The sequence below is a fragment of the Canis lupus genome, chromosome 10 (genome assembly GCF_003254725.2).
Source record: "Canis lupus dingo isolate Sandy chromosome 10, ASM325472v2, whole genome shotgun sequence".
NCBI classification, from domain to species: domain Eukaryota; kingdom Metazoa; phylum Chordata; class Mammalia; order Carnivora; family Canidae; genus Canis; species Canis lupus.
The window spans coordinates 50,828,656-50,855,093 of NC_064252.1; the positions used below are offsets into that span (position 1 = coordinate 50,828,656).

The following is a 26,438-nucleotide window of genomic DNA, read 5'->3' on the forward strand; positions in this document are numbered from 1 at the left end:
GCGTATCATTTATTTCTTGATTCATCAAACTTAAATCTTAAAATCAATTGACTCATTATAAGAGATGAGGAATTCAGCTCACTTATATAAACTTTCACCTCCCTTCCAGTGCCAACTTTTGTTAGTTACATTTTTATTATTGTCTTTTCTATTGGTTATTTCTACAACTTTATATAATACACTTAGCCATCTAGTTTTTATAACATCACCTTTAGACAATGTCTCTTGATTCCCTACTGTGAACAAGGGCATTAGCACCTCTGTTCTGTGCCCCCCTCCTTTCCTCCTGACCTTTGTCAGTTACAGAATTACTTTCACCTTGTCCAGGTTCATAACCTTAACATTCTATTCTCTAACTGTGCAGTTCTCTATGGTTTCTCTGTGGACTGATTCTAAAAATTGGAAACCTTTTGACAATGTTTTAATACCACAACTCTTTAAATAATATTCTCCTTATACCCAAGCATTGTTGTCGGACTCTTAGAGAAGGAGCAGTACTGTTCAAAGAAAACTGTTCAACTATTAAGGTCAAAGGGATTGCATTTTCTTACACTGTCACATGCTGGAAATCATGCTGCAGTTTAGTTTGCTTTACAGATGGAGCTTAACTTTCTAACAATATCCTTCCACCTCTGACATTTCTAATCTTTTTTCCTTCCCTCTTTTCTTCCTTCCTCCCTCCTCCTTTCTCCTATTATCTTATCCAACTTTGCTTTTATCCTCCATGCGCATTTGGGGTTACCATTTTCTTTGCTCTATTTTACCTGTAAATAAGTTCTTATCCACTTTCTCTTTTCCAGAAAGTCATCAAATTCTCTGGTCTGTGAACAACTCCTCCTTCCTATTCTCTTTTGTGGTCTTGCTCTTGTTTTAGTAGGAGTTTGGGGGAAGGGAATGTAAATACACCAGTTAAGTCATCCATCCTGAATCAGACAAAGCAGGAATTTTTAAAAGATCCCATTAAACACCACTGTTTCTTTGAAGGCATTTTCAACATATGGGTGCCAATTTCAGCAAACAAAATCACTCTTAGTTTTCTAATTAGCCAGAGACATGTGAGAGAATCTATAACCCGTATACCACAAAACAAAACCTTAGAACCTGTCAGAAATGATGTTCACCACTAATTCTGTTACAAGGCACCTAGTCTAAAAACTTGATCTGGATCTCTACATCCTTATCTGTCAGTCCTGGCTAAGAAGGGGAGGGACTGAAAAAGACTCCAAGGTCCATGGCAGAGCAGAGGGATAGGCTTTTCAATGGCTCATCATTTTTCAGTGCTGCTTCTCCAGAGAATTGGTACCGCCAGTAGCCTAGGGGAAATCAGGGTAACATAATGGATAAGAATTTGGGGACCCAGGGATTCTGACACTTCATAGTTGTGTGATTTTTCTTTTAACTACTTCATTCCTTAAGCTTCAGGTTCTTCATCTGTAACTTGGACGTAGTAATAGTTTTCACCTTGTAGGGTTGTTATGCTGATTAAATGCAACAATACATGTAAAGCACTTGGTGCCAACACATAGCAAGCATCCAATAAATGTTAGCTATTTTTATAATGAACTTTGCATTTTGAATATACCGTCCTCTATGGGAAATTCCAGAGGGGGAAGTCAAGTGGTCCCCACCCTCACAGAGTTCCTAGTCTAAGGAATGGCAAGTATTTTCACTCTTTGGCGCTTCACATATGGCCCGAGTTTAATGGATATCTGTTGGATGAATAATTGAATAACATTGATCCCAAAGGCAGACACGGCTTTTCCTTTCAGGGAATACTCAAAGAGAAATAAGACACATATTATATATATATGAAAAAAAAAAATATATATATATATAAATTTATATTTATATAAACACTGAGTACATTTAATCCCAGTCCACTCGTGCGATAATTTATTCAACCAATATTCGTTACTCATGGACTATCTGAAGGAATTATGTTAGGTCATTTAACAAGATACAGTTCCTGCCTTCAAGGGGTTTAAAATGTAATATATCAGATTTATACACAGAACTAAATACATTAGGGTGAGGGCATTACTGCCAATCTGGGCAAGGGAATTTGCTAAAATGCATTATTCCCACCATCAAAGTCCTCTATTCCCTCCTCGGCCACCTTCCATCTCTTCTGATGTGTCTATGGCAATGTTTATTTCTGAAGTAATAAAAAAAAATCATGTGGACTGTGTCTGAAAAAAAAATGGATATAGGTACATAGCTTCCTACCTTCCTAAATAAACCCATGGATTTGATCTCTCTGCAGGCAAATGAACTTTGCAGGGAGAACACATTTCTCCCACTGACTTTCTAACCCTAGCCACTCAGGGACTTCTTTCTTTGTGGTAGAAAGCCTTTCCTCCATTAGTCATCTTAAAAGTATATACCTATCGGGAAAGATCTTTCACTTGTAAATTCCACCATCACTTCCAAGTCAGTTATATTTCTAGAGGTAGAGAATGGTGTGGAGGAAAAAAAAAAAAAACCTTTGAAGCTAAACAAACATGAGTGCAAATCTCAGCTCATCTTTTTACTAGATGAGTGACCTCAGGCAAGTTAACTTAAGCTCTCTGAGTCTCAGTTTCCTCCCACATAAAATGAAAATGATAATGCTGTGTCAGAGACTGCTAGTTCTTTCCCTAAATCCAGCCTATCCTTTACCATAGGAATAGAATTTTTAGCTGGTCACAAGGTTGCCTAGAATAGAACTAGCCTTCCTTGGCCATGTGAATAAATTCTGGTTAAAGGGATGTAGGTGGAAGCAACGATGTGCTGATAAAGGCTTAACTGGCTCTATACACACACATACACACACACAGTGTGTACATATATGCACGTAAGTTTATTATAGACATCACCGATATTAAAGACACAATTTACAAATAAAGAAATACACAGTGCTCTATTATAAGTTCTATACAGCCAATTGAATCTTACAGAATGCTTGGTTAATTGTTGCTGAACTCCTATATCTGTGTGTGAACTATGATTGCAGCTTAACCGTGATTTGACAAATGGAGTTCCTTTTCCAATTCTCTCTTCCCAGTAAACTTACTGCCATTAAATCTGAAATGTGATCTACTGCTAAACTATTTTTCATTCTCATATAAATTATATTCACTAAACTGAACTCTTTCAGCTTTAGCACTACATGTGTCAGAACCTCACTCATTTGCCGAGGAGGTGAGTGACTTCTCTACTGAATTGGATAATAGCTTTCTAAAGTTGGAGGACTACTGCTTTAATGTTTTGTGCTATTCATAATGTAGTGACCACAGACCACCACACTTTTATCTGCATTTTTGACATTTTTCTCCAAAACTTTCCTAAGTTTAGAAAATTAATAAAATAATAAATCAAACCCTGACTTGTAGCCATTGCTGATTTCCATGGTGTAAATATTCTCATCATGGCTGAGTTCAAACTACCAGCATGAGGTCACTGAATACGGAATTGGGAAGAAATACGCAGTGTTTTTTTCATATGAAAGCAATAAGCATAATTTCAGTATTCTTTTTCCCTCTCTCTCATTTTCAAGAACTTTCTGTATGTTATCAGTCATATGTACCATCTCTCATGAGCAGGTAAGTGCCACGAATACAGGTACTCAGACAAATAACAAAATAATAAATCAAACCCTGACTTGTAGCATTTGCTGAATGTTTTATTCAGCACTGCCTCTGGTTACACCCATCCTATAAAAGGTGTTCCAACAAATATTTGTTAAAAACATGAATTTGTTAAACAAATGTTGCAAATACTCCCCCAGACTATCATTTGTCTTATTTTATTTATATTTATGCTTTATGCCATACAAAAGTGTTAAATTGGATGTTGTCTGATATGTCTGCCTTTTCATTTACTGCATTTGAGTTTTCTGTCCTATATAAGAGTGCCTCTCTCAACCCAAGGTGGATTATTCTCCTAAATTTTTCTAGAAGTTTTATTTTTTTGTTGTTACATTTAAATCTGGAATCCATCTGGAATATATTTTTGTATATGACATGCATTTCTTCCAGATGGCTAGCCCATTGTGCCACTTATGTAAATAAATTATTTTTCTCTGCTAAACTGAAATTCCACCTTTGTGGTACATTAAGCTCCCATGTGTGCTGGACTCTATTTCCAATTCTCTAATCCGTTCCAGTATCTATTTGCCTACTTCCAGGTCTTTCTGTTACTCTTTTTTTTTTTTTTTTCTGTTACTCTTTTGATACACTGACTTTGTTGTTATGGTAATATAATAACAGAGCACAATGATAGTATTTACTATATCCTATTATAAGCAATTTAGATTTAATCTTTACCCAAACTCTATGAGGTAGGTATTATTAATATCCTCATTTTACTGATGATGAAATTAAGTGGCAGAGCAATAAAGAAACATGCTCTGCACCACACCACCAGGAAGTAGAAGAGCCTGGGTTTGAACTAAGGCACTCTAGCTCCAGAGCCCATGTTCTTTTTTTATTTTTTCCAGAGCTCATGTTCTTAACTGTTAGGTCAAACCACCTTTGTGTGGAGCATGTAACCTTTTACTATTCCTTTAAAATATAATTTTCTTAGCTATTCCTGCTACTTGTTCTTCCATAGATTTCTTTAAAATAATTTTATTGAGTTTCTAAACGAAAACAAAACCTCTCTATTCAGATTCTAATTAAAATTGTATTAACTTTATGTATTAATTCTGGGAGGCATATGGTTTTGTGAATTCCGTCTTTCTATTTAGGAACATGATCAACTTTTCTGTATGTTCAGGTCTCATTTCATGTATTCTTTATGAAGAGTTTCTAGTTTCTCTTCTATAGGTCCTACACCTTGTAAAATTGTATCCCAAATATTTTATAAGTTTTGTCATTGTTGTGAATGAAAATTTCCCATTGTTGAAAGTATAAAGAAAAACATTGTTTTTTTTGCTTGTGTGTTATATATGGTTGTATGTATATATACAGTGTTCAGTCACCTTATCAAATTCTCTTATTAATTCTACAGGTTTTTGTAGTCACTTGAATTTTCTAAGAACACAGTTATATCACTTGCAAACTGAGATAATATTCTCTTTTTACTCCCCTCCTTTCCTTCTGCCCTTTTTTTTCTTCCTTTTTTCTTTCCTTTCCTCCCTCCTTTCCCCTAATCTACTTGTTGGTTACTTAGTGGCAAAATTAATATAAAAAAGGTAGGATAAGTGCTTGATTTATTCTCTTTTGTTTACTAGCTTTTAGGATAATGAATTACTTTCCTATAGTTCTCTGAAGGTGATCAATTAGGGTTTTTTTCCCCAGGTTTTTTGTTTTTGTTTTAGTGAGAGTGAGAGGGATAGAAGGGCAGGGAGAGGGACAGAAAAAGAGGGAGAGAGAGAAATGTAAGCATGCTTCACACCCAGCACAGAGCCCAGCATTGGGCTCCATCCCACGACCCTGAGATCATGACCTGAGCCGTAATAAAGAGTTGGACGCTTAACCTATTGAACTGCTCAGGCAGCCCTCCAGTTTTTGAAAAGCTGTGGTAAGATATACATAACATAAAATTTGCCATTAGTGACGTTTAGTACATTCACAATGTTGTACAACCATCACCCCATCTAGTTCCAGAACATCTTCATTACCCCAAAAAGAAACCCTCTACTCATTACCTACTCACTTCCCTTTCCTCTCTTCCCCCAGCCCCTGTTAACTACTAATTTGCTCTGGGTCTCTGTGGATTTACCTATTCTAGATATTTCATATAAATGGAATCATATGAAGTGTGGCTTTCATATCTGGCTTGATCAATTAGTTTTTTAAAATATGAATTCATAGATTTAAACATATTTGATAGGTTTCAATAACTTACAATTATTGCCTTTTTGAAGCTCAAATTTTCTTATATTTGATCAGTATGAGCCTCTTCTAGTTGAGTTTCGGGTTCTTTTGACACATTCACACTATTCCTTACTTAGTATTACAGGACATTCTAGCCTTTTTTTGTACATTTCTTGTGACAGACTTGGAATCAGCCATTTTTTTTTAAACAAACATAGATTTGTTTTAGTGAGAAATGGTATTTTAAGACTGCACTTTGGGTACCAGTTTAACTCATTGCTATTGGGTTAGTTACTGTTTCTAGGTTTTTTTTAGTGGACAAAATTGGTAGTATATATGTCTAAATCCATTTTTACATTTTCAAAGGTAAACTATCTCATGAGTTTATAGTGATATTTCTTTTTCTTTTTTCTTTTTTCAAATATTTTATTTATTTATTCACAAGAGACACACACACACAGAGAGAGAGAGAGAGAGAGAGAGAAAGAGAGAGAGAGGCAGAGACACAGGCAGAGGGAGAAGCAGGCTCCATGCAGGGAGCCTGATGTGGGACTCGATCCCGGGTCTCCAGGATCAGGCCCTGGACTGAAGGTGGCGGTAAACCGCTGAGCCACCGGGCTGCCCCTATAGTGATATTTCTAATTTAAATTCAGGTCTATAGGTTTTTACTTAGCTTCTTCTGTATTACAGTTGTATGTCTTTTATTCCATACTATGAATCTTGGTTCTCAAGGAAAAAAGGGATGATAGAATCAGAATATCCCATGTTTACTCATTTATTTGAATCTACATGTCACATACACAATAGTTTCAGTAAAACAATACTATTTACTGAGAGTAATTAGAATTATTTTTGCATTATGTTCTCCCTATCCCCCTCCATCTTTTTTTTTTTTTTAATTTTTATTTATTTGTGATAGTCACAGAGAGAGAGAGAGAATGAGGCAGAGACACAGGCAGAGGGAGAAGCAGGCTCCATGCACCGGGAGCCCGATGTGGGATTCGATCCCGGGTCTCCAGGATCGCGCCCTGGGCCAAAGGCAGGCGCCAAACCACTGCGCCACCCAGGGATCCCTCCCCTCCATCTTTTTAATAAATGTATTGTATCTATAGTTCCTGAGCACATAAACATTACCTACTAGACAGACTCTGTTCCTTTTAACACTCATTTAGTTTTGGTCCTACAGATAATTATATATTCTATATTTAATGTTCACCAACAGTCCTTATGTCAATATCTCTTTAGTCCTTTTGATTGTTTGAAGTTCATTCTCCAGTAGATTCCTCAGGAAGGGCTCATGGGTACACTATTCTCTGAATTACTGCATTTTGATAATCTTTTATCTGTGCCCTTTCTACTTGAAAGTCAATGTTTCTGGATATAAAATCCTTGGCTCACATTTTCTTCTTTTGTGTCTCTTAATTATTTGACTTCCATATCCTCTGTTATATGGTATTTCTCTGCTATATGGTGAAAAGTTTGATGTAATCTAATTACCTTGTAATTAGTAATGTAATGTGTAACTTTACACATTACTTTCTGGTTTTGCTTACATGACCAGAACCCTGAGTAGTTCCAACATTTCTTCCTCGGTATGAGGCCCTATTCTGCAAAGGAGCCCTAGGAGGTTGGTTTGGGCAGTGTAGAGGGGCCAGGGTCTTCAGCCTCAAAAGGGGCCCCTAGCACTCACCTGCTACTTGGTTGGGCCAAACTCCTCACAGTTTTACCTGGTCCTTCCTCCCTCACCCTTTCTAGTAAATACCTGGTAGCAGGTATTTGGGGGTCTTATGTTTTCATATCTATCTGATGCTGTGTTGCTTCTCTCTGCTTTCTTCTATGCGTGGTCTGAGTTACCACACAGGTCTGTGGCTCCTGATCATTTGTCCTCAGCTGTTTGTATTTTGGAACTTGTGTGGCTACCCTGTCAATAGTTTTACTATCAGTGTTATCCATGCATGGGTTTTTGATTCTGCTATCCACTGCACTGTCTGTTTTTAAATAGGGAATCAGAGAGATGAAAGAATGAGACTACCACCACCATCATCACTAGAGAGCAATCTTCTTTTCGATCTCTTACTCACCTCCACTCAATTATTAGTTGCTATTTCCAATCCCTTTGGAGCTGGAATGTGCCCAGAGGAAGGAGAGAAAAGATGGGTAGAAAGTTCATTTTTGACAGATACTGTTATAAGCTGACTTCACATTTCCTAGGCCTGTTTTTTGTTCTGGTTTTTTCTTTCCTTTTTTTCTTTTTCCCCCTTTTCTTTTATGAACACTTGTATAGTTTTTTCACAGTTTTCCAGCTGGGTCCTTCTGACAGGAAATCTAGTGATCTGGGCAATGAATTCTATGCATCCTCTCTGTCCTTGGTCTTTACTTCCTCCATTACCACTGTATAAACTCTCTCTGTTGGATTCTCAGAGCCCTCTCACACTGTGCTCTTGGCAAGAATCAAAAACGCCGATTCTCTTTCCCCCAAAGCTTATGTCTGGTCTAAGGGAAGAAAACCTTGTCCTCTGTCCCAACAACACTGCAGGGCAGATCAGTCCCAATACAGAGCCCTATGTTCTGCCACTGGAATGGCTAGTCTCTTGCTCAGGAGATTTCTTAGATGGGACTAAGGCCTCAGACAACTGAGACAACTGTGCTCTTCTTCCCCACCCCCGGCTCCTTCCTTTTTTTTTTTTTTTTTTTTTCCCCCCCCCCGGCTCCTTCCTGATAATACAAATCAAGCTTTCTGGGTTGTCCAATTGAAATCTCTAGGATTTGACTTGGGGTCAGCAGGTAACATTCCCCTCTCCTTTTGGTGGAGAAGGAGAGTAGGAATCACAGCTGAGCTATTTCCAAAGAAAGCCTTCTGACAGGTTTCTCTCTTTAATTTTCCAGGTTTTGACCTTTAGTAACTTCAGGTGGGTGAGAGCTTTTAAAATTAGGTAATAAATTATTACTTTTTGCCTTTTTAAATTCTGCATGTACTTAAGTCCTTCCTTTGGGATACAGTGAGGCAGAGTCTGATGCATCTTGCAACATGAGTGAAACTTCAATTTAATTAATGAATTAGGTAATTGATTTTAAAGATTTTATTCATTCAGTCATGAGAGACATAGAGAGAGAAAGGCAGAGACATAGGCAGAGGGAGAAGCAGGCTCCTCACAGGGAGCCGGATGCAGGACCCAATCCCTGGATCCCAGAATCACTCCCTGAGCCGAAGGCAAGACGCTCAACCACTGAGCCACCCAGGCGTCCTTGACTCTTCAATTTTAATGTAGTGTTATGTTTTAATACAAAAATATTCATTTCCTTTATATTCTCAAATCATAGCTATAGAGTTTAATTTAGTACTCACTTACCATATTTTCTCATACTATCTTCTTTCTTATTCCCAATCTGTTGTTTTTTTTTTTCTATATTTGCCCCTCTTGAGGCTTGAGAGAGATTTACCCATTTTATTGGTCCTATTCAAATATTAAACTTTGAGGATTTAATGAGAGTTCCACAACCTTTTATACATTTCAATAATCCCAACCTTGTCTTTATTATCTCCTATTACTTTCTTTTGGTTTTCTCATTCTGTTACTACTTTTTTAAAAATAAATTCATTACAAATAAATATATTTTTGGTACTGAGGCTATATTTTTTCCTCAGAGTACAGTTTTAGCTGTGACTTACTGGCTTTCTTTTTGATCAAGAAATGCTCATATAAAATTAATGAAATAAAAGCAATGCAGAAATAAATAAAATTTAAGTGAAAGCAATGCAGACAAGCAAAGACAACAAAAAGTGCATTTGACCCCACAAAATTTGCAGCTGATTCTCTAAATGGAAGAGATGCATTTTGAGTAGTAAAATGAATAAACTCCTGTTTTGTTTAATAATCCAACTAGTGAAGATGATAAAATCATATGAAAATACTGGAAAAAATCTATATTATTTTGTGATTTGACATAAAATACTGGATAACTAATAATTATATAAAATCCACGTAGGGGCTCCTGGGTGGCTCAGTTGGCTAAGCATCTGCCTTTTGCTCAGGTCATGATCCCGGGGTCCAGAGATGGAACTCCACACCAGAAGCCTGCTTCTCCCTCTCTCTCTCTGCCTGCCACCTCCCCTACTTGTGCTCTCTCTCTCTCTCTCTCTCTCGTTGACAAATAAATAAATAAAATCTTTTTAAAAAAGCATGTAAACTTTAAAATGAGGGCATTGGTGACAAACTGGCCACTAGATATCAATTCAAAGATAATTAAAGGTTAGTCATTGAATAAGAAACTTTGAAATGATCTGAAATCTTATGTTTTATATATGAAAGAAATTTGATAGAGATCTCCCCAAATTTGACAATAGTCCTACAAAGTTATATGGTAATATCAATATCACATTTAATGCTGAAGGAAAATTTCCATACCATCGTTAATAAAAAACAAATTTTGAGCAATCATGGTAGAGGAAAAACTGAATTATCTTTCTCATTACCCTATGGAAAATAATATTATAGTATCCTTGTCATACAAAGAAGCAATCAAAGAATATGCAGCCAAAATACTATGGAGGAGTGTCAAGAAGTTAATAAAAATATTATTAGATTATTTTATTATGTAATTTTTCTGTATTTTCTAATATTTGCAGAATGTGTTCACTTTTCCATTTTTAAGTTTGTTATGTAACTTCTCTTTACATTTTTTTTTAAGATTTTATTTATTTATTCATGAGGGACACACAGAGAGAGAGAGAGAGGCAGAGACACAGGCAGAGGGAGAAGCAGGCTCCATGCAGGGAGCCCGACGTGGAACTCGATCCCAGGTCTCTAGGATGACACCCTGGGCCGAAGGCAGGCGCTCAGCTGCTGAGCCACCCAAAGATCCCTTTTCCTTACATTCTAAATAAATATTCAGGTTTATATCTAATATTGTATTTGTAATTTTATATCATTTTTCTTAAAGAACATTAAGAAAAATGCCCTCCTTTCCACAAATTTATAAGCTTTAAGCCTCCCAAAACTTGTCTGTCCAGATTTGAAATATGTTCCACTTATACTAGCTTATTTCTTTTTCTTTTCTTTTCTTTTTTAAAGATTTTATTTATTTATTCATGAGAGACACACAGAGAGGCAGAGACATAGGCAGAGGGAGAAGCAGGCTCCCCAGGAGGGGAGCCTGATATGGGACTCAATCCCAGGACCCTGAGACCATGATCTCAGCCAAATGCAGATAACTCAACCACTGAGCCACTCAGGTGCCCCTACTAGCTTATTTCTTAAGAGGTAACGATGCTCCTTTCTTTGTATTGTTTGGTATGGGTTTTACAAGAATCTGAGGCTGAAGGTAACACCAATTTTCTTCTTTTTTTTTAAGATTTATTTATTTATTTATTTATTTATTCATTCATTCATTCATTCATTCATTCATTCATTCATGAGAGACACAAAGATACAGGCAGAGGGAGAAGCAGGGAGCCCGATGTGGGACTCGATCCCGGGACTCCAGGATCACCCCCTGGGTGGAAGGCAGGTGCCAAACTGCTGAGCCACCCAGGGATCCCCACCAATTTTCTTCTTAATGTGCTTCTAAAACATTATATGAAAAAGAAAAGAAATTCAATATGGTTTTTAAGCCACTCGACAATCATTAGAACATTAAAATCAAACTGGATCATGACTTTTCTTCTTGTATCTAATTATCTAATATATTCCAGATGGATAAAGATTTAAATATAAAAAAAAGGAAGCCATAGGGCAGCCCTGGTGGCTCAGTGGTTTTAGCGCCACCTTCAGCTCAGGGCCTGATCTTGAAGACCTGAGATCGAGTCCCACATCAGGCTCCCTGCATGGAGCCTGCTTCTCCCTCTGCCTGTGTCTCTGCCTCTCTCTCTCTCTCTTTTTCTCTCTCTGTCCCTCATGAATAAATAAATAAAATCTTAAAGAAAAGGAAGCCATAAATATATGCAAGAATTCCTATGCAACATCAATGTGGGAAAAGGTTTTCAAGTTTGATGCAAATCCCATAGGCCGTAAGAGAAAAGATGGATAAATTTTAATGCATAAAAATAAGAAAATTCTGCTTGCCAAGAAATAATAAAGTTAAAAGCAAGCAACAAAATTAAAAAAAAACTATTAACACATATCCCATAGGGTTTATTTCCTTAATATAAAAAGAGTTCTTATCCATTAATAAGCAAAAGTATCAACAGACTAATAGAAAAATTGGCAAAGGTTATTAATAGGTGCTTTATCAAAAAAAAAATACAGATGACTTGTGAACATATGAAAAGTTGTTCAATCAACCCTATAATAAGAGAAATGCAAATTAAAAATGACAGGCAAAGATCCAAAAGTTTGTAACACACTGTGTAGGTGAAGATACTAAGAAGCAGGCAATTGTTGGTGCAAGTGTAAATTGACACAATTTCTAGAAAAGGCAGATTATATTTAACATAATAGTTTCCTTTCTAGAAATTAATCCTATAGATATGTCTACATATGTAAATTGTGACATGCCAAAAGGCATTCACCTTAGCATTGTTTCTAAAATCTTTTTTTTTTTAAAGACTTTATTTATTATTCATGAGAGACACAGAAAAAAGGCTAAGACAGACAGTGGGAGAAGCAGGCTCCCTGCAGGGATCCCAATTCGGGACTCAATCCCTGGACCCGGGATCATGTCCTGAGCTGAAGGCAGACACTCAACCACTTAGCCACACAGGCATCCCTGTAGCATTGTTTCTAATAGCATAATGCTGGAAACAACCTAAATGTCTACCAAAAGGAGACTGGTTAAATCCATAATGGAGCATCCCTTAATGGAACACTATGCAGCCACAAAAAATGGAGAGCAGCCCTGTGCAGATATGAAATGATCCTAAAGACCTATCACTAAAAATGCAATGTTCAGAGTGGGACACTGACATTTCAATGGATATATTTAATCCTTATTCTTTCATGGAATACTTCGTAAGTATAGTGGTTACTTTTTGGTACAGAACTAGGGCAGGAGTGAGTAGGTAGGTGGCAAGACTTCACTACATGTCCTTTTTCACTTTTTAAATGTTATTCCATGTACCTATCTTACCTATTAAAATGCTACAATTAAAAAAAAAATAAAATGCTACAATTATTTGTTAAAATTAAGATATGACCTGTAACTAGGCTAGTGAAAATATTTGAGCATTGGTAGTTCTTCCCTTTAAAGGCACATTATGGGTAGCCCTGGTGGCGCAGCGGTTTAGCACCGCCTGCAGTCTAGGGCATGATCCTGGGGTCACCGGATCAAGTCCCACATCGGGCTCCCTGCATGGAGCCTGCTTCTCCCTCTGCCTGTGTCTCTGCTTCTCTCTCTCTGTCTCTATGAATAAATAAATAACATAAAAAAATAAATAAATAAAGGCACATTATTGGGTACACGGAGGAAAAAGCAAGGTAGTCCAAAGCTTAAGTATAACATTATCTTCTGCAAATAAGGTTATCACTCTAATAGTGACCTGTGAATGGTTGCTGAGGAGTTTCTGAACTATCCAAATCCTAGTCAAGGTCTAATCCCAAGAGAAGACAAAAATTTAAAGCTGAAGCCTAGTTAGTTGTATGATAGTTTTCTGTCCAAAGGAAAACTGAGCTAATAGATGGGAACTGATCAACATGAAGTCTAGGAAAATAGCGCCAAGAGTAGAATTTGACAGTATTTGTTTAGTACTGATTCAGGAAGATGTTCTCTGGAATGTTCTATCAGTTGTGTCTTTTACTTTTCCTACTGAATTAGTAACTGCCATTTAAATGATCTTTGAGTAGTGGCTAAGAACGTGGTCTTTGGAGATCTGGGTTCAAATCTCAGTTCTTCTTTTTATCATCTGGGTGATTTTAGGCACATGTCAATTCAGCTTATGTATAGGTAAAATGAGGATAATAATCTTTACTTGAATAATCTTTACCTGGATACTGTTGTGGGTTAAAGAAAGTAACAGATAAGGTCTAGGAGAGTGGCCAGCCTGTAGTTAGTGCTTATTGAATAGTAACTATTATTTTTATTTACAGATTGCTTTTATAACCTCTGGAACTTAAAATCGTAAGGACTGGTTAATAATTGAAACCAATTAAACTGAGTCAAATGGATAGCATTTTGTCATTAACAAGGTAAAACATAGCCTTCTATACAGGGTCTCTGAGAAATTGAGAGAAGCTCAGATCATTTTCTTTCTCTTTTGTTCCTCTATTTTTGAGGCATTCGGTATTATATACTATATAATAACAGAATAACAGATATACACACATTTATATTAAAAATGTCAAAACTAGAATTGCAAAAAAAAATTGTAGTGTGTTTTAAATGTCATTTACATTAAATGTAGAGAGGTGTATTTGGGTTATTTGCATAATAATATTTGAAATGTTAATGTATAGTGCATAACAGGATGCATGAAAGTTTTACATGAATGTCCTCCTCTTTTAGTCACTACATCTCTGGGACTGGATGGATGTCCTCCTTTGACGATAACATCAAACGTCTGAAGTTGAAGCCCTTCATGAATGTGAGAACCAGCCAAATGACCATTCTGAATCCTCATGCAGGCCCTGTTCTATGGAGGAAGGCAGAACAGAAAGGCAAACTCCTCTAATGGGCTGCAAAACTCCAACGCATATTTCTCTCTTCCACTTGCTCAGCATTTCTAACTTGCCAATGACAAAAGCCAACATTTGTGTCTTGTGTTTTCCTCTTAGTTGGTGTGACATAGTCTTTAACACTAATTTGGAAGGGTTGCCACTTGGGAGCCTGGATAATGTTCTTTGTAATGTAGGGAAAACTCAATCCACTCACATTTCCTTGTATCCTGGGGAGCTGCTTCAGACCAGTTAAAATCAAGAAATGATATAGTTAAAAGACTTTTCAAGAATCAGGAATTAGCTCCTAAGTGGGGTCTTCAGTTGGGCACCAAAGAGAAATGGCCCATTTTCTCCCTGGTTGAGTGAGTTTTTGCTGCTGACCTGTAAATTCTACACTATTTCAAAGTTACTGGCTGGGAAAGTAATGGAAACTGAGCTGGGAATTTTTTCTTTCTTACCCTTATGTGTGATGCCTTATTTAAAATAATTCAGACTCAAAGTGAATTTCTAGCAAATGGTGCTCTGGCTGCTATTAAATTTATTGATGGCAAATCCATCATCCCTGCTTTTTATGTATGATGTCGCTGATGTGGTGATTTTTTTTTTTTTTTAAAGCTCCATGGTGAGACTTTCCTAAAATTCACCTCTTCCATCTGCCCAATAGTGCTATAAGTGACTTCAGGTTAAGATACTACTTAGCAATTAATTTCCCATGTTGAGATTTTATGACAAAGTTTTTGCAAAACCATTAAGTAAACCTTGGTTATTTTTTCTACATTGGAATTTTTTTGATGTGCTAAGATTTTATATAAATTTGTTATTTATCTTGATGAAAGCCAGATAAATAAATGCTCCTATCGTGTGTAATAACTCAACTCTTTGCTTTCACAAGGCCAGAGCAAGGCTGAAAGGAAATTCATCTCAAAGCTATTAAGAAAAGCCAGATAGAAAGGGAGCATAAAAATGAAATGAACTATGGTGAAAGGGCCAGACCCTCTTCCAGACTGCCCTACATCATTCCAGCTACCCAGGTGGAACAAAGATTTAGAGCTCCAAAGAATGGAAAGAAATGATGTGGGATTGTCTGAGAAAGGGATCAATCTATCCTGTGTTCATGGGAGATACAGGGAGAAAAAGAAGTCATTTGGCAAAGTCTCAACAGCCTAAGCTAGAAATAACATGTCCCACCCCCAAACTGCCACCATGGCCCCCATTTGAATACACCTCAAAAGCAGCCCCTGTTTCCACTGCTTTGTTTCCTGCCCAGGCGTGCAAGGGGACAAAACAAAGGAAGTGAAGAAACCACCTGGGTGCCTCCTTTGTGATACTTGGGGGACTGGTTGGTTCTAACTTTCCAGTTGTCACTGAAGGCCCTGGTGACTACAAGAGTACAGAGAAATTCTGACAAGTGATTTGGACCTTGAGGATATCCTCTAATGACCTACCTTCGGTAACTTTTCTTTTAAAGCCTCTTCAGCTGCATATCCCAGAGCTTGGTGCCATTCTTTCTCTATTATCTGTTATCTGTTAAGACACCAGCATGTCTTATCTTTCCATTTTGTTGGAGGATCTTGTGAATTCCTGAAAAACCTAGGCTTTTATTCCCACCTCCAATGGAATTTCCTCAGTTGCAGTGTTTTTCTCATTTTCTGGGTCCAAATCTTGTCCAGTCTTCAAAGAGCAGTTAAAGAGAGGCGCCTGGATGACTCAGTCAGTTGAGTGACTGGCTCTTCATTTCAGCTCCAGTCATGATCTCGGGGTCGTGAGATCGAGCCCCGTAGGGAGCTTCAAGGTGGGCATGGAGCCTGCTTGGGATTCTCTCTCTCTCTCCTCCTTTGCCCTGTACCCCCCCCCCATAAATAAATCTTTAAAAATTTTTCAAAGAGCAGCTAATGCTATTTCCAATTTGAGAAACCTTTGCAGCACCATTAGTCATTCCTTGTGGCAGCCTCCTTCCTATGTATGGAGAGTTACCCTTATAGGGCATGGTTCATTTTCCCCTACAACACTGGCAATGCCAGACACTCATTTTCCTCGCCTTCCTTGCAGCTAGGTAGGGTGTGGGCAGGTGACTTAGGCCCTTCCAGTGAAATGCTCCCATCCCAAACTAGCTTTGAGAAAAAGCAGGGATGGTACAGAGTCCATTCTGGGGGCCAGTGGGGGCTGAAGCAGCAACAGCAAATAATCTGGCTTCCAGAAGCAGTAATGGCTGTGCTTGCTGAAGCTGAATTGCTTGGGTCCTCTGGGCTAGCAGCACAGTCTTGTGCCCAGCAGCAATGGCTATGATGCCTTTGCCATTCCAGCTGCCCAAATAATTTAGAGCATTGTTTCTGCCTGCACAACCTCTAAGTGCAGCTCTCCAGCCTCCTTGAGATTCTGTAAGCACCCACTAGACTTTTAAAGAGTTTTATTGAGATATAATTCACACATCATACAACTCCACCCATTTAAAGTGTATAATTCAATGTTTTAAAGTAAATTTACAGGATTGTGCAATGATCACCACAATCTAATTTTAGAACATTTTTGTCCTTGCAAAAGACGCCCCATGCCCATTAGCAGTTACTTTCCATTCTTTCCCCTACTCCTGGATCCAGTCAACCATTAGTCTATTTAATACCTCCATAAACTTGCCTATTCTAACATTTCACATAAATGCAATCGTACAATATGATTCTTTTTGTGATTAGTTTCTTTCATGTAGTACAATGTTTGCAAGTTTCATCCATGTTTAGCATGTATTGGTAATTCATTTCTTTTTAATGTTGAATAATATTCCATTGTATAGCTATCCCACATTTTATTTATCCATTCGTCTGTTGATAGGGTATTTGGGTTGTTGATAGATATCTGGACATCTCTATGTGCATTCATGTACAAGTACAGATGTTTTCTCTTCATTTCTCTTGAGTACATACCTAGGAGTAGAATTGCTGGCATAGTAACTGTGATTAACCTTTGAGAAACTGATGAACTGTTTTCTAAAGTGGCTGCACTATTTTGTAACATGTGAGGGTTCCAACTCCTCCACATCTTTGTTGCCAAATATTCTTTGTTATTATCTGTCTTTTTTATTATAGCCATTCTAGTGACTGTGAAGTGATAAATCATTGTGGTTTTTGCCCACTAGCTATTAAATAAATTCTTTCTGCTTTAATCTAGTTTCTTCCAACTAGATCTCTGACTGGTCCCTTTCTTGTTCAGTGCACACTGGCTTAACCTATCTCTGGACTGTATTACACAGTTGAGCATTTATCCATTGCCTGGATGCAAGATGCTTTTCTCCTCTCCTGGGTCATAAGCTACTGGAGGTGAAAGAGCCCATTACCTACTTCTCTGTCTCCTCTGTAATTTCTAACTGAAGCTCAGCACTTATGAGGTTGTTAATTGGAAGATTGTTGATTGGTTCATCAAAACATTTTCTTGCTTACTACACAATTCTAGAAATGTGTCTTTTATTCTTTCATTAAGAAGACTCAATCATGGAGACATGTAGCAGGTGCTGGGGACATGGATTTTGGAGATTGGTCAGATTTGGGTTCTAATTCTATCTCTGTTGATTACTAGTTGTGGGACCCAAGGATCAGTTAATTAGCCTCTCTGAGCTGTGGCTTTCCTATTTACAAAGAGAGATAATAATAGATACCTCAGATGAATGTTATGAGAGTTAAATTACATCCTGTATGTAAAACAATAGAACAGCGTGTGTGGAAATCTCTCAATAAATATTAGTTTCCTCTGCACCCCTACACTCCACTCTGCAATTCCCATTTCCAGTAATCAGGCTTAGAGGTGCATCTTAGTTATGTTTATTGTTATGAGTATTATGTTGAGGGGCCAAAGCAATGGAAACAGAGACGAGGGAAAGAAATTGCCCAAACTCAATGGAGAGAATAGAAAGCTGTTGATTTTAGAGAGGTCAAATATGAAATTTCCATTGAGAAGGAAGAACAGGATGCAAGGATGCCTGGGCTCTGCTGTTTACATGTCCTGTTTCCCCAAAGGACTCTTTTTTTGGGTTATGACCACATAGGCATAGAATCTTTTTAAAGTGAGGTTGATGTTTATTTCAGATGACCTATTTCTAGGGGCATTCTGGGATCTGGCTGGAAGAAGCCATGTGTACACCACAGGCTGAAGGATTAATCGTGGGAGAGGCTGGCATGAATGTTGGTGTGTTATGGGAAGATAGTTGTCTGCGGCAGCTGTCTTTATCCGTAGTATATTCAAAGAAAGCTTTCATCCTGGAGAGCTTAAAATAAAGCACCTAGTTGAGTGAAACTCTCAGTAACATAGTGAAGGGGTTGAGCTGACATTTGTGTGATAAACTAATGGGAGTTGACACTGGTTTTTGAATGAACCTTACCTGGAGGACAATATAACTTGCCATTTATTTAATGTTAAATTTTTCTTTATCTTTTACTTTTACTAGGTAATTTAAATTCCTTTAGTAGGAGTCCAAGTCCTGCTACAGATTCTTCAGTGAAAAGCTCAGATGCCAAATAAATCTGTAAGGGTTAACAGACTGATATTTTTATTAATGTGTAAATTACTGGATGCATGGCCTTTGTGAGAGTGGGTTTTAGTGGTGAACTGAGGGAAATGATCACAAGGGAACCAGCTTCCTAGAAAAGGCACATAATAAAGGAGAAAATGGCATACAGAATGGGGAGGCTGCAGACACAGAAATTAAGTTCTTGGTTTCCCCAAAGCCAGCCCTATCTGGCTTCATTGTCATTCAACAACATTTAGTAAGCATCTACTATAGACTAGGTTCTGTGCTAAGAACTTTGATGACAAGGCAGGGCCTTTCTTGTGAAATCGTTTATGCTGTGTAAAGATCTGAATCTAATCTACCTCCTTATAGCTTGGATCCTGGGGCTCAAAAGACTGAATTCTAGCCTAGCTCAGTTTAGTTGTAGTCAATCTATGGACTTAGGAGCATGAGAATAGGGACTGTTATGGTAAGCGTCTTTTTTTTAAATTTTTTTTTATGGTAAGCTTCTGATGTGGGGGTAGTTTGTTACATAGTAATGTTGCAACAGCTGACTGATACACCATGATCAGTTTGGATTGTCTTCTAAGAGCATTAGGGAGCCACTAAAGAATTTTGATCAAGGGAGACCTTGATAACCTTCTAATTTTGGAATGATCACCCTGGCCACAGTAGGCTCATGGGTGGCCATGACTCTTTTAGGTTGGGTGCCAGAATGAGACACATGGAGCAATAGCCAAACCCCAAGTAGCTGCTAGTCCAAAGATAATGAGAGGCATGTAGTAAATATCTGAACCAACCTATAGCTTGAAGACTAAAGAATGGATCAAAGCTGGCAAGATTGGATTCAGGAAGACCAGCAAGGAGACTGTTGCAATTATGTATCCTTGAACTTGGAAAGTGACTGTAAAGGAAAGAGGGTTATTTAGGTGGTAGAATAGATTGGTCATGGTGACTGTTTAATTACATGTGAGAGTTGCAGGAGAGGAAGGTTAAGGGCAACTTGGTTGGTCAAAAGGGTAGATGAGAATGCCCTTCACTCAAGAAAAAACATTTTTTCAGGGTGAGACGGCAGCAGAGGCAGACAGGTTCACTTAAAACCTACTAAATTACTGTTTCCAAGTTAGGTCCAGAAGACATTTAGATATTCAGATCTGGAGAGCAAGAGAGTGATCTGGCTGGAGACTTGCAGTTGGTTGTAGTCAACAAACAGTACTAAGAGTTTCCTAGTGAATATACGAATCTTCCCAAGGAGATGATGTGGTATGAAAGTAAAAGAGGGCCAAGAACAAAACTCCAGAGAGTTATGACATTTAAAGCATGGGTCAAAAAAGAAGAGCCTGGAAAAAAGACTGAGTAGCTATAGAGAGTAGGAGACAGTGGATTCATGCAAACTGAAACAGTAAAGAATTGCACATAGGAGGGAGTGGTAACAGGGTCACATTTTGCAAATAGAGAATGTATATGACCTAGACATCCAATCATTGGTACTGGAGTAAAAAAGAATTGGGTTCAAGTCCTGGCTTAGCAATTTGTAGCTGTGTGACGTATTACTTTACCTCTCCAAGGCTGTTTTCTGACCTGTAAGATGGGCATATTTTTAGTACCTATTTTATATGACAAATGGGACAACAAATGAGATAGTAGATGTATGAGTACTTAAAGAAGAATTGACACACAGCGAGCCTTCATTAAATCCTAGCCATAATTATTGTTAGCCATTACTTAGCAAAAGAAAGTCATTGGTGGTCAAAGGGACAGCAGTTTTAATGGTGTGGTGGAACAGAAGCCAGGTTGTAGTGAGTAAGGGACTGAGCAGAGGAACTGAAGAAACCGTGGTAGACAGCTCCATTGCCTGACCATGAGGGAGAGAAAAAAACATAGGATAATAACTTGAAGGGAAGTACAATAGAAAATAATTTTAATTGTTTTCTTCCATTTATGTATTTTTTAATAAAAATTGTGTATATTTAAGGCATACAACATGATAATTTGATATATATATATATATATATATAGTGATGACTACTATAGTCCAGCTAAATAACATGTCATCTCATCACATAGCTACCAATTTTTGTGTGATGAATGCACCTGAAATCTACTCTTTTAGCATATTTCCAGTGTCCAGTGCAGTATTACTAAATATAGCAATCAGGCATATATATTAGATCTCTAGATTTTTTTCATTCTGTGTAACTATAACTTTTTACACTTTGATCAACATTTCCCTATCCCCTCAACCAAGCCCTAGAACCCATCATTCTTTTTACTCTCTGCTTCTATGAGTTATACTTTTTTTTTTTTTTTTTTTTTTTAGATTCCACATGTAAGTCAGATCACACAGTTTTGTTTTGTTTTGTTTCTCTGTCTGGTTTATGTCTCTTAGCATAATGTCCTCGAGGTTTATCCATGTTATCCCCAAAGGCAGGACTTTCTAATGGTTAAATTGTGTATGTATGTCACATCACCTGGTGATCACATTTATTGAAAGAGTTGGAAAAAAATTAAAATGCCCTTGGCTTAAGAATTTTTGAGTTATCTGCAAATCAACTCATTTCAGGAGTGGAAAAATCCTTAGTCATTTTTTTTTTTGTCATTTCTTTTTTTTTTTAATTTTTATTTATTTATGATAGTCACAGAGAGAGAGAGAGAGGCAGAGACATAGGCAGAAGGAGAAGCAGGCTCCATGCACCGAGAGCCCGACGTGGGATTTGATCCAGGGTCTCCAGGATTGCGCCCTGGGCCAAAGGCAGGCGCTAAACCGCTGCGCCACCCAGGGATCCCCTTGGTCATTTCTTCATATCAAAATGAACGTAGGTTTCTCTATTGGATGCCTTCTACATTTAAAGAGGCAATCATACAAAATCTCCTATATACCATACATGATAAATTGTTTTAGCCAACTCTTAATGGAGGAGCAACTAGTACAACACCATCTCCCCAGACAAAAAGCATCGGAATATTCCGTTTTGTTGATTTATATATCTCTTCATATGTTTCTTCATCAATTTCTATAGTAGACACAGTTTCTTCCACATCTCCCAAAATCATATTTAAATGCTGATCATAAGCATGTAATCTGCCTCGAAGCTCTAGGTCATTTCTCATTTTCACATAAATTCGTTCATCCAGGCTGAGCCTGATGAGATCCAGGGGCTCTTCTACAGTGTTGGTAGTTTGTTGCTGGTCCACGTCGTCTGCCATCTTTCAAACCCTGCGCCCTTTCCCCACATCACATCTTTTTTATCCTTTCATCTGCTGAAAGACATTTGGGTTGGTTTCATATCTTGGCTATTGTGAATAATGCTTCAGTAAACAAGGGAGTGCAGCTATCTCCTTGAGATCCTGATTTAATTTCATTCAGGTATATACCCAGAAGTGGGATTCCTGAATCATATGGTAGTTCTATTTTTAATTTTTTGAGGAATCTCCATACCATTTTCCATAATAGACATATCAATTTACAATCAAGAGTTCCCTTTTCTCTACATCATCAACAACACTTGTTAGCTTTTGTCTTTTTGATTGTAGCCATTCTAACAGGAGGGAGGAGATATCTAATTGCAGTTTTGATTTACATTTCCTGGATGATTTGTGATCTTGAGCACTTTTTTATATGTCTGCTGGCCATCCCTATGTCTTCTTTTGAGAAATGTTTATGCAGATCCTGTGCCCTTTTTTTAATTGAGTTATTATTGCCATTATGATTATTATTATTTGCTATTGTGTTGTTTGAGTTTCTTATGTATTTTGGATATTAACCTCTTATTAGATGCATAGTTTGCAAATATTTTCTCTCATTCTGTAGGTTGTCTTTTCGTTCTGTTGATTGATTGCTGTGTACAAGCTTTTTTTTTTAAGCTTTTTAGTTTAATACTGTTTGTCCCTTTCAAGAGAAAATTAACTTTGCATGTTTATAGGCTGAGGAAAGTTGCAAGAAAGAAAAGAGATAATTGGTAGAGCAAGGCCTCAGAGGATGACAGAACCCCAAGAATGAGTGGTAGAATAAGGCTTCAACTGTTGAAAAAAATAAAAGGTGGCCTTTCCACTGAAAATGGAAGCAAAGAAAAGTTTCAAAAAGGATAAGTAAAAGGACATGCTGAAAATTTCATTTTCCAGAATCCCAAAGGTCTGAAGATGGGACAGAATGGCCAGACTCACCTCAAAAGACAAACATTAGGAAGTAAGCTACATTTCAATAGCTCATGGTATTGAAGGTCATGGATCAGGAGCAGGGGCTCTGGATGGCTTCTGACGTAGGAGATAGGGTGTAAAGTCTCTATACTGGTGAAAGGCAGTGTATGTCTTATATGATACCTCCTCATAACTAATTCCTCAAGCCTTCAGTGAAGTTATGAAATTCATGAAACCATTATTGTAATTGGATTTCCTGTGGAAAATAGTGAAGAGGCCAAGGTAAGCATCCTAGCTATCAGGGGCTCCTTACAGAGAAAACACAAGGTGCAAAAGGAATAGATAAAGACAAAAGCAATTAAAGTGTTGTATTTGCATAAACCTTAAGGAGGGTCTCCTGACTTATGCAGGTAGAGAAATTGAGGGCTTAGGCTCAGGTCAAATTACTTAGGTCTCTGATAGTCAGAGGGACACCCAAAGTCATATTGCAGTTATGTAAGTTTGTTAGGGAGGGGATGTGGGCGGGGCTGAACAAAGCAGCAATTTTGTTGAGGTTGTTCCTATTTTATCACACACACACACATATTTGCATTTTTTTTTCCAGCTAAGTGGGAGACAAAGTCAGTTACCATGAGTTCTGGTGGTGGTGATACCACTAGAGGATTGAGGAGATTGGTAATGGTGAAATCTACAGGGCAATATGATCCTCAAAGGAGCTCGATGTTTAAGGTTCAAGAAGCCTGAAAGCAGAAACTTGGCTTACTCCATTTGGAGTTTCACCAGGTGGGTTCTGAAGAGAATAAGCAAGAGTAGGGAGGGTACAAATTTCACAAAGAGGGATATGAATGATGGATCATCGATGGATCTTCTCCATGTTGTTGTACAGGAAAAAAAGTTGGATTTAAAAATATACAATTAGGGCAGAGCCCTTATTTCAAGTCCATTTAATCTGACCCAAGTTTTTCTCTCTTTTTTTCAAGTTCCTACTGCATATTTAATTTCACAATGGACAGACCCGTATCAAATTTTAAATGATAAAGTCAAACAATAGATCAGTGAAAACTCACTTTTCATCCAATTTTTCAGAGCTATGTCATTTGTATAAAGTGAAGCACACTTGTGCCAAGGCTTTACAGTAAGCTATATTTAAAGATATTTATGTCACGTATGATTTATGATTAAACAACTAATATCCATAACAACAAGCGTCTTATCTACCAGTGTGGCAGAGACAGCAAGTGTTGTCATCTCCATGTTGCAGTAGGAAACTGAAGCGGGCTGAGACAGAATCACCTCTTCAAGGGTTCTTTGTATTCCAGAGCATCTCAGTTTCTGAATATATGGTATAGCATGTAAACTTCCAAACAAGAACAGTGAACAAATAAGCTATCATCTATTAATATTTATGGAGCCCTTGTGTCATGCTTAGCCTATGGTGAGTACTATAAATTATTAAGATGAAAATGTGCAATGTATATTCCTAGGCTTAAAAATTCTATAATCTGGTTAGAGAGTTCAAAACTCAATATACTAGAAGTTTACAAAGAATATTAGAGATAAATAACTTGAGACAATGACAGGAAAAATCCTGAGGCATGTGTGACGTGACCAGTGAGTGGAATAGACAGTAAATTGGAGGTCAGAGGAAAGAAGATGTCAGAATAGGCTGGTGTTGATAGAGAAGATTTAACATAGGAGGTGAGAATTTGATTGGACCTTGGGGAATGGGTAGTGTTTGGTGAATCATCTTTATTATTATCATCTTACTTATACATGAACAGTTGTATAAATATGAACCCTCACAAGTCTCCATTTTATTTTATTTATTTATTTTTTAAGATTGTATTTATTTATTCATGAGAGACACAGAGAGAGAGAGAGAGAAAGAGAGAGAGAGAGAGCAAGAGGCAGAGACACAGGCAGAGGGAGAAGCAGGCTCCATGAAGGGAGCCCCATGTGGGACTCAATCTCAGGTCTCCAGGATCACGCCCTGCTCCAAAGGCAGGCGCCCAATTGCTGAACCACCCAGGTGTCCCACAAGTCTCCATTTTAAAGGACAGTTTTGGATAGAAGTCTGAAAATAATTCCCTTTGAATAAGTATCAAGAAGAGGGGAAGATAAGAGAAAATACACTGAAGATTAATTTTAGTAAAAATTATATTTTCCCCCTGAGAACTGGCTCTGCTGGATCAGATTGAGTTTCCTTAGTATTCTCACCTCCTCCTATCTCACCTGTGCCTAAAATCTGCACTTGTGACATGGGTGAACCCTCTAGCTGCCCTGGTTCTTGATGCTCTATTATGTTTTATTCCCCTATAAAGGAAAAGTAGGCTAAACCTTGCTGGTTTTCCAGAATGTTCACTTCAGTTTTCTGAGGAATTCTCCTGGGGTTGGTAAATATTGTGGCCTGGACAGAATCATGGCAGGGCACGGTATAGCTATTACTCCCCCTCAAGTGGAGAGCTTATGGTCAAGGGTTCTGAGAAATATACAGTTCAGAGTTCCTACCCAACTGATGACTGGAGAGTCAGTTGTTAGGAATAGAAAGGTCATTGAATAGGGACTGCCACTTGGTATTAGAGTCCTCTGGACTCTCACTGGGGGAGCAGACTCACACCAGAACAACTCTTCAAGAATGGGTCCTTGACATTATGACCTGAATCCAGTGGGTTCTGAACTTGTCTATTCTTCAAATCCACACACCCATGCCTTCTTTACCCCTCCATACAAAAATCTGATTCTCCTATTTTCTTCTAAAACGAAGTTAGGTGATCCATAAAAAAGAGTTTATCTGCCCATTAAATGCAAGCATTCAGCAGTCCAAAGCTGTATATTTAGAAACACAGTTGACTTTGGTCAAGATGAGGCCCAAGAAGACATGGGAAATCCTCTTTCTACTCCTAACACATAAAGGTGCTAGAAACTAAAAAAAAAAATTTTTTTTAATGTATAGCTGAGCTTGTAAAGAAGAAATTTCCAGGTGTCAGAAATTGAGAATCTACAGAGGTGAGGGCTACTTATATGTCTTATGAGTAATCCCAGCATCTTTGGGTGTGAATTTTAACAAGTGGAAAGAAGGGCAGTCAAGTCTTTAGTTCTGCACATGGGAGTAGGCATAATTAGGCTCCCCTCCAGATCATGCACCAGGCTCCCATTCTTGGGCCGTGGATAACAAAAGAGTTAGCTAAGAAATAAATATCCTTATTCCATGCTGCCTATGCAGGCTGGCAATGCAGGCTTAATTTCTCACAATAACGTCATCACATAGAAACTCTGTGCCAAAAATCTAAACTAAATATTTGCATGTAATCGGTGAACCCCCAGCAAAGGCAATCTTGAAAAGCCTGACGGGTTCTTATCCACAACCCAGGACATCATGCAAAAGGCACTTTAAGTGTGTTTAAAAGTATTCCAATGGTG

General features: G+C 37.8%; 1 protein-coding gene and 2 long non-coding RNA genes across 3 annotated transcripts in view; 1 reads left to right on the forward strand and 2 right to left on the reverse strand.

Annotated features, from left to right (window-relative positions):
• LOC125756003 (uncharacterized) overlaps positions 1-14,476 on the forward strand; it is a 71,318-nt gene extending 56,842 nt beyond the window's left edge. The window contains exon 6 of the long non-coding RNA XR_007413790.1: positions 14,235-14,476. This is a non-coding gene — a long non-coding RNA (uncharacterized LOC125756003). The remainder of the gene's footprint in view (positions 1-14,234) is intronic.
• Positions 1-26,438, reverse strand: part of LOC125756005 (uncharacterized) — a 71,438-nt gene that overhangs the window by 15,067 nt on the left and 29,933 nt on the right. The window lies entirely within an intron of this gene.
• On the reverse strand, positions 21,595-22,100 carry LOC112671878 (U6 snRNA-associated Sm-like protein LSm3). Its single transcript, XM_035696559.2, has one exon. The coding sequence runs from the start codon at positions 22,086-22,088 to the stop codon at positions 21,780-21,782; it is 309 nt and encodes a 102-aa protein (XP_035552452.1). The 5' UTR covers positions 22,089-22,100; the 3' UTR covers positions 21,595-21,779.

What these genes read in the sequence shown, in the direction of transcription:
- LOC112671878 (XM_035696559.2), bottom strand. Translation starts at nt 22,088, where the DNA reads ATGGCAGACGACGTGGACCAGCAACAAACTACCAACACTGTAGAAGAG.